At 43.1% G+C, this 12,604-nt stretch overlaps 1 protein-coding gene across 4 annotated transcripts in view; it reads right to left on the bottom strand.

The window, feature by feature from the left end:
• The window catches only part of TRIM33 (tripartite motif containing 33), a 120,883-nt gene extending 108,768 nt beyond the window's left edge, over positions 1 to 12,115 (bottom strand). For 2 of the 4 annotated variants that reach the window (XM_007977485.3, XM_007977486.3), the window contains exon 1: positions 11,465 to 12,115. In XM_007977485.3, coding sequence (XP_007975676.1) covers positions 11,465 to 11,990 — 526 coding nt within the window. In that variant the 5' untranslated portion in view covers positions 11,991 to 12,115. The remainder of the gene's footprint in view (positions 1 to 11,464) is intronic. The other 2 variants (XM_007977482.3, XM_007977483.3) reach the window with 2 other exon arrangements.
• Between the last annotated feature and the right edge of the window lie 489 nt (positions 12,116 to 12,604).

The raw sequence follows: 12,604 nt of genomic DNA, 5'->3' as shown, positions 1-12,604 counted from the left end.
AGAATGTCAGCTGAGCAAGAAAACAAAGGGAAGGAAACTATAAAAGATAGGGGAGAATATGAACTTAGGCAAGCCAACATCAAATAGTAATAGTTCAAAGAGCGGGAGGTGGGGAAGGACCTTTTGAAAAAAATGTAAAATTATCTTACTATAAATGAAGATTACAAGACTAAATGAAAAAGAACAATGAATTTTTAGAAACTTTTAGAAAAAAAAAATCAATAGAAGCACATCACTGTATTTCAAAACAATGATAAATAGAAGAAGAGATCCAAGACATAAAAAGATCTCAAGAAGAGGTAAATAAACAAACGAAACCCAACTGGGGTTGTACAAACGAGCAAAATTAGAGTAGCATCAGCAACACTGATTTAAGACACTGGAAGATATGTCTTAAAAGTTCTGAAGAAAAAAGTTTTAACCCAGAATTTCATATCCAGCCAAGGGATCATTTAAGAAGAGAGTAGAATAAAGAAAACTTCAAAAATGCAAAGGCTCAGAAACTATACTCTTAGTGACTCTTCTTTAGAATGTACAAACAAGGGAGTAAACAAAGAATGGGGACGACATGGGAGCCCAGGGCCTATGTAATGTATTAATTAGATCAAGACTCATCTTCATAAAACTGACTTGAACGACTACAACCTCAGTTATTAGGGTGCATAAGCAAAGAATAGTGAAATTAAAAAAAAAAAAAATCTGACCAACAGCATGGAAATGAAGAAATCTGTCACTGCCTGGGTTCGGGGTAAGGAAAAAATTTTTCTCCTGAGAATTTCCCTTTTTTTCCCCCCGCTACACCCACACTGCGTGTAATTCTAAGAATTTCTAAATACAGCCAGCCTATAAGGTAAACACTAAATCAACATCTGACAATACTAAGATACGGTAAACTAAAAGTCTGCTTCAGTAATTTCTGTGTTGATGGCACCTGACAGAAGCAAATGCAAAACACCCTTTGGAGGCTTGTTCCCTAAAACCAGTCTGGCAGATTTCATAAAGCCCTGGTGAACAGGCTCACTGTCTAAAACTATAAAACACAGGAGGACACCACCCACAACAAACAAGAGCAGGCAGAAGAAAGTAGTAAAATAAGACATCAAGAACATCAGATGAAGGAATTATCAAATGTAAATATGAAATCAGTATACTTGAGACATTTAAAAAATAGGTCGGGCACAGTGGGTCACACCTGTAATCCCAGCACTTTGGGAGGCCCAGGCAGGCAGGTCACTTGAGCTGAGAAGTTCAAGACCAGCCTGGCCAACATGGTGAAACCCTGTCTCTACTAAAAATACAAAAATGAGCCAGGCGTGGTGGCATGCACCTGTAATCCCAGCTACTCGGGAGGCTGAAGCAGGAGAACTGCTTGAACCTGGGAGTCAGAGATTACAGTGAGCCAAGATCACGCCATTGCACTCCAACCTGGGCAACAAAGTGAGACTCCGTCTCAAAATATACACTCGAAAACATTCATGGAAGACTTAAGCAAATGCAGAGGCATACCATGTTTATAAATAGGCAGACATCATAAAGACATTTTCTCCCAAATTGATTTACATATTCAAAGCAATTCCAACAAAAACACTGACAGGTTTTTTTGGTTTGTTTTTCTGTTCTTTTTTATAGAGATGGTGGCATCTCTCTGTGTTGCCCAGGCTGGAGTACAGGTGCTATTCCCAAGTGCAATCATAGCACATTACAGCTTCAAACTCCTAGGCTCAAGTCATCCTCCTGCCTCAGCCTCCTGAGTAGTTGGGACTATAGGCAGGTACCACCACACACTGCTTAAGAGGTTTTTAAAATGAACTTTCACAAGATAATACATTTTAGTATAAGAGCGAGCAAAAGGTGAATGGCCAAGGTTTGTCTTGGAAAAAGAAATTTTTTAATAAAAAAAAAAAAAAGGAGCTAAGGGTCAAGATCAGTTGAGATAATCTTGAAGATGACCAAGGTATATGTAGAGAGCGCAGTGAAATTACCTTAATGAACAAAACTTACTGCTTATTTTAAAGCTACTAAGGACAGCAAAAAAAAAAAAAAAAGGAGAAAAATCTACATTAATATAAAAACATGAAAAGACAGCTCTCTAAAAAGTAAAAGTGTATCCGTTATCTATTGCTATGTAACAAATTACCTCAAAAACTAATAACTTAAAACAACAATAATTCTCACAGCTTTATTGAAACAAGAATTTGGGAGGGACTTGGCAGGCAGTTCTGGCTTAGTGCCTCTAAGAAGGTTGCAGTCAAGATGTCAGCCAGGACTGCAGTCATCTGAAAGCTTGATTAGGATAGAGAATCTACCTCAAAAGTGGCTTTCACATGGCTGGCAAGTTGGTGCCGGGTTTTTGCAGAAGACCTCAGTTTTTCTCCATATGGCCTCTTTAAAGGACTACTAGAGTATCTTTCACAGAATGGCAGCTGTTTTCCACCCAGAATGAGGGATCCAAAGAGCAAGGAAAACGTTGTATATATGCCTTTAATGACCTGGCCTCAGAAGTCACTATTAATTCTAATATATTCTCTTGGTCACGGAGACCAGCCTTGAGCAACTGGACAGCAACCATAGAATGGTGTGAGTAATAGGAGAAAAGGAACAAGGGGCCATCTTAGAGGTTGGCTACCACACCAAGCCATAGGCTCAGAATACATCTTCAACCTAAATCATCAACAAAGGATCAGTATACAGAATTTGTCAAGAATTCTTGTAAATCAAAACAGAAAATGTAAGCAATCTAAAGAAAAACATAAAACACATGGACAAATAATTCACAAAAGGAACATAAATAGCAAATAATAAGCATTCAAATGTACTCGTTAGTACCACACGGTGCATGCCATTTACTCATCACTGGGGAATAGGCTTTAAATATTTTTCTAAAAATGGTATATTTATGTTCATCCATCCTTGTTCTTTTTCCCACTTCCCCTTGGTCCAATGGCAAGGGATAGAGGTGCAATTTGTGGCCAGAGACAAGAGGTTAATTTACCTATCATCCTGAGCGCAATCTCTGAAGTTGGCTTAGACAGCCATAAACATGAAAAAAAATCAGTAAATCTATAGTGAGCTATTTTTAAAAGTTTAACTTCGGTTAATAAGTACTTTCTTCATTTTTACATTTTATTGACGGGAAGCTTTTTCTGAACTGTTACGGGTACTCCAAAATGCAAAACTATAAATGTATAAATCTGCCACCTATTATTTTATGATCTGACATTCTTCCCACTAGCCCAAAGACTCTGAAACATTATCATGTTCTTAATGTCTGTTAACAGAGCAGGGCTTAAACTTTCTGGTCTCAGGACCTCTTTTACAGTCTTAATTATTGAGAAACACAAAGAGCTTTTGTTTAGATGGGGTATGACCATCAAATATGTTTTAAATGTATTTTAATTCATTACAAAATGAATTAAAAATGAATCTTAAATTTTAAAATGTTAAAATGATGTTTATTTTATTACTAGTTTTGTTTGTTTTCTGAGACAGTCTCACTCTGTCACCCAGACTGGAGTGCAATGGCATGATCACAGCTCACTGTAGCCTCAACCTCCCGGACTCAAGCGATCCTCCCACCTCAGCGTCCTGAGTAGCTGGAACCACAGGCGCACACCACCACACTCGGATAAATTTTTTATTTTCTGTGGAGTCAGAGTCTCACTATATTGCCCAAGCTGGTCTTGAACTCCTGGGCTCAAGTGATCCTCCTACCTCAGCCTTCAAAAGTGCTGGGATTATAGGCATGAGCCACCATGTCTAGCACAACAGGTTTAAACAACATTTTTAAAAATCAGAAACAACTGTACTTCCTAAAACAAAAAAATTAATAGAGTGTCATTGTGCTAAATTTTAAAGATCTCTTTAACATGTGGTTTAATAGAATATGGCTGGATATATGCTTCTGCATTTAATGTTTTGATACGTTGTTTCTTTGAAGAATATAAAGAAAATCCGGCCTCAGACAGCTAAGAAGAAACAGGAAGAGCAGATTTTAATAGCCTTTTCAGATCACTGTGTGGATATTTTTATTTGATACAACACAAAAACTTAAGAAGTATATTTATTTTTTAAACATCAGTTGCAATGTGGCATCTCAAACCTTAACAATAAACTTTACTACTCTCTTGCATTAAAATCTATTTATTGGCCGGGCACGGTGGCTCATGCCTGTAATACCAACACTTTGGGAGGCTGAGGTGGGCAGATCAACTGAGGTCAGGAGTTCAAGAACAGCCTGGTCAACATGGCGAAACCCCATCTCTACTAAAAATACAAAAATTAGCTGGGCGTGGTGGCATGTGCCTGTAATCCCAGCTACTTGGGAAGCTGAGGTAGGAGAATTGCTTGAACCCAGGAGCCCAGGAGGTGGAGGTCACAGGGAGCCAAGATTGTGCCACTGCACTCCAGCTTGGGCAACAAAGCAAGACTCCATTTCAAATAAAAAAATAAAATACAATCTATTTATTATTGCTCTGTTTTGCACTTAACATCATGCATTGGTCATTTAGAATATACTGCAATAAGCTACGCAGATCTTTGAAATGTTGACATTACACAGTATCAAAAAAATTCACGTTCATTAATATCACCACCAATCTCTTCAGGAAAAGTCTTTATACTGAGAAACTGACCAGCTCATGGCAGCAAACACCAATTTTCCAAAAATTCTAATTTTAATTTAAAATCTCTATTTTTATCACTGGCAACATATGTCAGTTGTTTCCCTGGAAATGACAGGCTCAATTCATTCACTTTTGAGAAAATGGCTGCCAAATACCCAGGCCTAAAAACCATAGTTTGTCAATCATTATTTAAAGTAAAAATAGTTTTCTATGGAAAAAAAGCAAATTCAGCTTGGAACTCAAAAAACTACACAAGTACTTTTCTTGCACTTTCGTAAGCAGCAGAAGCATTTTAGGCACATTTCCCATTTCATCACACAGAGCTTTAAAGACCAAAATTTAATATAGTAATTGTTACTGTTTCATAAAGGATGTGACAATGGATAGGTTTATTTTTGTTTTTTCTCTAAGTGTGTGAAAGTAAATATGCAATGACTTTTAGTATGGCTTGGAGCCACTATCTTTTTTTTTTTTTTTTTTTAAAAAGACAGGGTCTCACGCCATTGCCCAGGCTGGAGTACAATGGCACAATCATGGCTCGCTGCAGCCTCGACACTCCCTGACTCAGGCGATTCTCCCACTTCAGCCTCCTGAGTAGCTGCGACTACAGGCATGCACTACCACGTCTGTTTAATTTTTTTTGTATTTTTTGTAGAGACAGGGTTTCCTCATGTTGCCCAGACTAGTCTCCTACTCCTGGACTCAATCAATGCACCCACCTTGGCCTCCCAAATGGAGTCACTCACCATCTTAATTCATGCAGAGGTGACGGCAGTTTTATCCATCATTGCTTTTGCACCGTTAATATAAATGTCAGCAGAGTGAATAAGGTAAATATTAAATTAGTGTAATTATGAAAATAGTTTTAAACTTGTGCACCTCTAAAAGGGTCTCAGTGACATGGTCACTACCTTAACCCCCACCCTAGCATTCTGTGGACCACACTTTGAGAATCACTGCTTTAAGGTATTCTCATTTAGGACCCACTGAGAGCAGTATCTATGAGAAAAGTAAAAGTAATTAAAGTCCCCTAACTAGGGCTATTGATGTACAAATACCAGACATTACAAAGACTTAGGATTTAGGACATTAGTTTATAAGTTTTTACAAGTTCTAGGTAACTAGAAAGATTCGGAACTCAAATGATTTATCATGCATGCCATACACATCAGTAGACGTCAGAAAAGCCTTTAAAACCACAATTTACCCCCCTGCCTCTTCCTTCCGTTTACTGTGAGATACAGTCACAAAGGCAATGGGGGGACAAATGAAAAATTACCGAAATCACACTACTGCAATTTATTGGGGGCTTCCCATGTAAGCTCCCAATAAATGCACCTTGCAACACATTAACTCTCTTAATTCTCACAAAAACTCTATGACACAGATATAATTATTACTCCCGGTTTACAGATGTTAAGTAACTTATCCATGGTCATTCCAGTACTAAATGGCACAGCTCAAAAATGAATTCAGGTAGTTTGACCACAATGCTAGACAGAAGTTGTTAGGAAGTATTTCAGCAATCTCGGACACATCTTTAATGACTAGTTGTTGGTGTAATACCACATGATCATTCAAACACTCAAGCTTGTTTCTGTTGAAGAGGACAGTCAGAAAAAGTAGAGCCTAAAAAGTCCCCAAACCAGTTAAGTCACACTGAGGCTAGAACTGTCATATAGTATACACACTCCAGGGACAACAAATTCCAAGGGTTCAAACAGAAGACTCCTCAGAGTGGCTCAGCATAGTCTGTGATAAACAGAAACACTATGAGGAAGTGCTTTTCACACTACACTCAAGAGGTTTTCCCTCCCACTTACAAGACTGTTGCCATCTCGGACTTTTCGTAGTAAGTTTTTTTTGTTTTGTTTTGTTTTGTTTTTGAGATGGAGTCTCACTCTGTCACCCAGGCTGGAGTGCAGTGGCATGATCTCAGCTCACTGCAACCTCCGCCTCCCAGATTCAAGGGATTCTCCTGCCTCCGCCTCCCAAGTAGCTGGGATTACAGGCACCCGCCACCATGCACAGCTAATTTTTGTATTTTCTGTAGAGACGAGGTTTCGCCATATTGGTCAGGCTGGTCTCGAACTCATAACCTCAAGCGATCTGCCCGCTTCGGCTTCCCGAAGTGCTGGGATCACAGGCATGAGCCACTGTGCCCAGCCCATAGGAAGTTGAAGAATTCAGTAACAGAATGATTTTTCCATGGTGATTCCTCTATTACTCCCCACAAACTATAAGGACATTAAACGTACATACATACAGAATGTTAGCATAAAAGACAATAGAATCATAGAACCTAACAGGATAGGAACTCAGCCTCTTCACAGTGCAAAAGACCTGGAGAGACTTCCTAGGTTCCTTGTCCAAGGGCTACGTAGCTAATTAATAGCAGAACCCAGGCCAGGCGGTGCCCTCACGCCTACAATCCCAGCACTTTGGGAGGCCAAGACGGGCGGATCACTTGAGGTCAGGAGTTGCAGGCCAACCTGGCCTACATGGCGAGATCCTGTCTCTACTAAAAACACAAAAGAATAGGTGGGCATGGTGGCAGGCACCTATAATATCAGCTACTGGGGAGGCTAAGGCAGGAGAATCACTTGAACCCAGGAGGCGGAGGTTGCAGGGAGCCAAAATCGCGCCACTGCACTCCAGCCTGGGCGACTAGAGCAAAACTCTGTCTCGAAAAAAAAAAAACAGCAGAACCCAATGCAACTTAATACCAATTCATTTCTTCAACTGTATCATTGTGCCATCTCACAAGTAGCCTCATCTCCTTCAAGAGTTCATCTGAGAGTTTGTTCAGATGCATCAATATGATTCCTATTTTTAAAAAATTTTTTTTAGAGACAGGGTCTTGCTATGTTACACAGGCGGATCTTGAACTCTTGGCCTCAAGTGATCCTCCTGCCTCAGCCTCCTGAGTAGCAAATCTGTATTTTTATTGATAAAGTATAAAATTATATATATCCACTACTGATAGCTATTCTGCCTCAACCTGAAAAAGCACCCCCAAAACAATCACAAAAGTACTCTAAAAAGCTCACTATTGAGAGTCAATATTAACTAATTTATCTACTTCGATTTTGCAAATACTCCAACGGTAAACAGATCATACTTTCTCCTCAAAATATTTAAATCCATCTTCCTCAAAGTGTGGTGGTACCAAAAGCATCAAAATCACAGGGCACCTGTTAAAAATGCAGGCACATGGAGTCATCACCAAATCAACTAAACCAGTCTCTGAAGAAACTCCCAAGTTACCATTTTAATAAGCTCTCAGTGATTCTTATTTACTCAAAACTTATTGAACAGTCTACAATATCCTAATGCAAAATGAGATGGGTAAGTAAACAAAAATAAACATTTTGGATTTTAGCTGTACTACAAAGAAAAAAAGATGATGTATGAGAGAGCGACCTGGAGGACTACTTAATATGAAAAGTCAAACTCTGAGGAGACATTTGAAGTGAGGAGCCCTTCACTCAAGACAGTGGTTCTCAAACTTAAGCGTGAATCAGAATCACCTGGAGAGCTTGTTAAACGAGACTACTGGTCAGGAGGTCTGGAATGGGGCCCAAGAATCTGTATTCCTAACAAGGTCGCAGATGATGCTGATGCTGCTGGTCCAGGAACCACACTCTGAGAACTGTTGATCTAGAGAGAGCAGCCAGACAGTGTGAATAAATGTATTAAGAGAAACAGGAAAAACACCACTTAGGAAGGAGGGCATTATACTCATCTTTGTTTCAAAATCACTGGAAAAGATGGTGAATTAAAACCACTAGCTATGATCTCCAGACCAGAGAAGATGATATCTGAGGTTGATCAGTAATACCCTATATTGTTGAATCATTTCTCAGTTACAAAGCGTTTTCGCATTTATTATTTCCCTTAGTGAGATATAAGTAAACGACTATTAGCTACATTTTAGAAGTAAACTGAAGGACAAAAACAGTATGAATTTCCTTTAGCGTAAAACAGTTAAGGAGCTGAACTATGTCCCCAACACCCAATCTAGTGTTCTTTCCAGCACAGCTTGATCTTTTTAAAGAGCAAAGCAGAATGGTATATAGGAGGTTAATACTGACAAATTACTTTCCAGACTATCTAAAAACACAGTGGATGGCTGGGCACGGTGGCTCATGCCTATAATCCCAGGACTTTGGGAGGCTGAGACAGGCAGATCATTTCAAGCCAGGAGTTCAAGACCAGTCTGGCCAATATGGCAAAACCCCGTCTCTACTAAAAACACAAAAATTAGCCAGGCATGGTGGTGTCTGCCTGTAATCTCAGCTACTAGGGTGGCTGAGGCACAAGAATCGCTTGAATCTGGGAGGCAGAGGCTGCAGTGAGCCGAGATCGAGCCACTGCACTGCAGCCTGAGCAACAGAGCGAGACTGTCTCAAAAAAAATTTTTTTAAATAAAAAACATGGTGGATTCCAGACTCAATTTGTTTTAGATATTCGCTGACAGCAATATCACTTAAGATTGACAGTATTTGGTTAGTCCCTTCCACTTACTCCTCCTTCTTCAAAAAGAAAGGATAAAGAAATGAAGAGGGGATTTACATATTATTCCCTCTCCTTCATAAATTTCAGATAGCCAATTTCATAACCTCAGTCCCTCAGCCACATCAGTCAAACATAATCTGCATCTCTGGGTTCCCTCTAAATCTCTCACCTAACCCAGGTTCCCACAGGAACACTGAATCCTATGGGTCTTACTATGCTCATGGGTGCACAGACCATGAGCGGTTATTCTCTAAACACCCATTAACAATTAGTAGCTTCTCCAACAACCAAAGCCTTATTCTTAACATTCTTACCTACATGTCCCAATAATGCTAGAAACCCAAAACAACCCAAACTAAAAACATTTTATCCTCCCTCCACCCCAGGCCTCACCCTCATCCCAGCCTGCTTCAGCGTCTGAATACGTATTAATAGCATTGCCATTCACCAAACAAAAAATGTGGAATTCTACATGTTTGTTTCCCTCACACTAATTTCAATACAATCCCCCCATCCCTCCATTCCCATAGCCACTTACTAATAGTTACTACTATTAATATACTAGCTACCATTTCATTAGTAACTACCACGTATATATAATTACACATTATATCTTACTTCATTCTCTCAATAACCCTATGAGGTTATGTACTTTTTCCCCCTGTTTCACAAATGAGAAAACTGAAGCTAAGAAAAGGTCATCTGCCCAAGTGTAGGAGATGGCAAAGGAAATTTCCAAACCCTACCGTTCCCCCAAACCAAAATGCTTCATTCTGTAATACCTGATATCATTTCTTTACTACCCATTCCAAATGTTAATTTCTTACCTATATTACTGCCAGGATTCTCCTAACTGGTCTCCCTGTATCCAGCCTTGCCTTCCCTCATCCCTCAAGTGCCCTAAGTGATCCTTTTGGATCAGAAATCTGATCCATTTATCCTCTTGATATAAAAACCCTCCAGGAACATCCTTTAGTCCACAATGTCCAGGATACACTCTACAGGATGAATTCCAAGCCCTTTAGTACAGCTCCACAATCCCTTACCTACAGTTCCGAAATTCAAAAGCTTTGAAATTTTATTTTATTTTTCATTAGTTTGCAACAGAACCCACTGTGAGTGCTGGGAGGTTATTTATTGTCTATCCCATTAGTGTGACATTCATGTGCTTCAATGCAGAAACATTAACGTGTTTGATACAGAGTTAATTCAGACCCTGATAAAAGTCTCACATAAGAGACCTTGCCAGAAAAAAGAAAAATCCCAAAATACTCTGAAGTTCAAAACACACCTGGATTCCAAGAGTTTAAGAGACTTTGAAACCTTTATCTATTCAGCCCATCAATCCAATCTAATTTCCACCAATCACCTTACATATTCTTTAGTTCCAGGGATGTAGAAGGGTTCCCTGTGCCCTGAATACCCTCCAACCCAGTGAGGTACTCATTCAAGAAACCTGTTCATGGATTTCCTTTCCTGTGAAGTTTCCCTGACCTTTCCTCTATTGTGCCACAACCATTGTACTGAATACCCTCCTCCACTGCTGCAAGTTATATAGGTTTCCCCTGTTAGACTGTGAATGAAGTCTTCATTGAGTACTTTATTCAATCCTAGCACAGTGCCTCAACACTAGGGGCTCATTAACGTCCAAAGAGCTAAAACAAATTCATGCCCAGCTTTCCCTAACTCTCAATTTCCTTCAAAGTTCATTTCTCCTTCATCCCCAAACCTTAGGATTTTCCCTAACTATGCAGTCCAGTTTCCGAGTTTCTCCTTCCCAATGTCATCTTACAATTTTCTATCAGGCGCCTTCTCTGTACCCCAAGCCCTCCAACATATTTTATCCACCTCCATTTAATCCATAGTGCTCCTCTCTCCTATCTGCGAACAGGCCAAGTCCCCTCCCTCCAAAGCAATCCATCTTCACTGCCCTTACCTCTTACCTACTCCCTCAACATCTCTCTGGCCCGGGCCCTTCCAGCCAAAACGCTTCTCACAACGTGTTTCCCAAATCCCGCTTCTCTCACTGTACGGGTCTGCCAGCTCCAGAACCAGCGCTCGGCCGGGTTCCGCACATCACAAACCTCGAAGCCAGCGTCCCCTCCCCCAGCCTCTCGCAGCCGGCACCCCTCCCTTCATGCTCCCCTTATCTCTTGCGGTCCAGCTTCTCTGGAAAGTGTCCCAGGGGCGACTCTTTCACCTTAGAGACCCCTCCGGATCGCGCCTGTCCGAGCAGCCCCAGGCCCCAGCACCTCCGTCCCCAGCTCCTCTAGGGTTGCGCAAATCCTGTGCGGCCCAGATGCCAGACAGGGCCTCCGGCTCACCTTGCTGGATGTCGCCGTTGCTGCCCCCCGGGATGGGCACGCTGAGCTGGCGCTCCGGCTCCGGCAGGCAGCGCAGGCAGAAGGAGTGAAGACAGGGCAGCAGCTTGGGCTCCGCCTCACGCCGGCTCTGCAAGCTCTGCTGACACACGGCGCAGGTGTCCAAGAGCGAGGCTGGCGGTCCAGGAGGCGGCCCCGCCGAGGGACCCGGAGCGGGAGCCGAGGCTGAAGCTGGAGCCGGCGTCGATACCGCGCCCCCGGGAACTGCAGGGCCCACTGAGGCCGCAGGAGATGAAGCAGCCTGGGCAGAGCCCGAGGAGGCCGCGGCCACCCCCCCGTCGTCGGGCCCGGCCGCGCCGCCCTCAGCGCCGGCCCTGCCGCCTTCCTCCTCCTCCTCCTCCACCAGCACCGCGGTGAGAGGCGGCTCCGCCTCCTGCGCCGCGGGCCCGGCGGCCCCAGCAGTTACCGGCGCGCTGCCGCTGCCCCCGCCGCCGCTCTCAGCCTCGCCGCCGCCTTTGTTTTCCGCCATGTTTTCCTCTTTGAACCCGCCGGACCGCCCCGCGCCGCCCGCCGCCCGCGTCGCCGCCGCCGCCCCCAGCCCCAGCCGCAGCCGCAGCAAGAGCGGCAGCCGAGAGCTAGCGAGAGAGCGAACCAACGAGAGCGCGCGCGCACGCGGCGCCCCCGCCCTCGCGTCGCGCGTTTGAAGGAGGGTGGTTGCGGCACGCGCACGTACGCACGGACGTCCTCCCGAGGGAGGCGGGAACTCGGTGCGCGGGCGCGGAGCGGTCCGGTGCCCTCGAAGCCAGTTCCTTGCGTCAGTGCCGCGGCTCTTTAACCCGAAAGGAGCTTTTAAAGCCAGAGGCGGTTGACGCCGGGTTGCCTGTGGCTGGGGTTGGTTATGAATTCCGACACAGCTGTGGTGCGTACGGAAGGGTGGAAGCCGGACCGATTCCGGTCCTTGCAAGCGTGTCCCGGGTGTCTTCGCGGAAGCTTCACCTGCCGGGCCGCTCGATCGTCGGGGCCTCCTGGGTCTCTGCTGTGCGTAGACCAGCCGCGTTCCTTTGGGTGGCTGTGGAGCCCTAAAGCGGGGCTTTGTTTTTCTGTTTGTTTTTGGGTTTTTTGTTTGTTTGTTTTTTGTTTTTG

Source organism: Chlorocebus sabaeus, chromosome 20 (assembly GCF_047675955.1).
Source record: "Chlorocebus sabaeus isolate Y175 chromosome 20, mChlSab1.0.hap1, whole genome shotgun sequence".
NCBI classification, from domain to species: Eukaryota; Metazoa; Chordata; class Mammalia; order Primates; family Cercopithecidae; genus Chlorocebus; species Chlorocebus sabaeus.
Note: the sequence above shows the minus strand (reverse complement) of the source record. Positions and strands in the feature narration are given on the sequence as shown.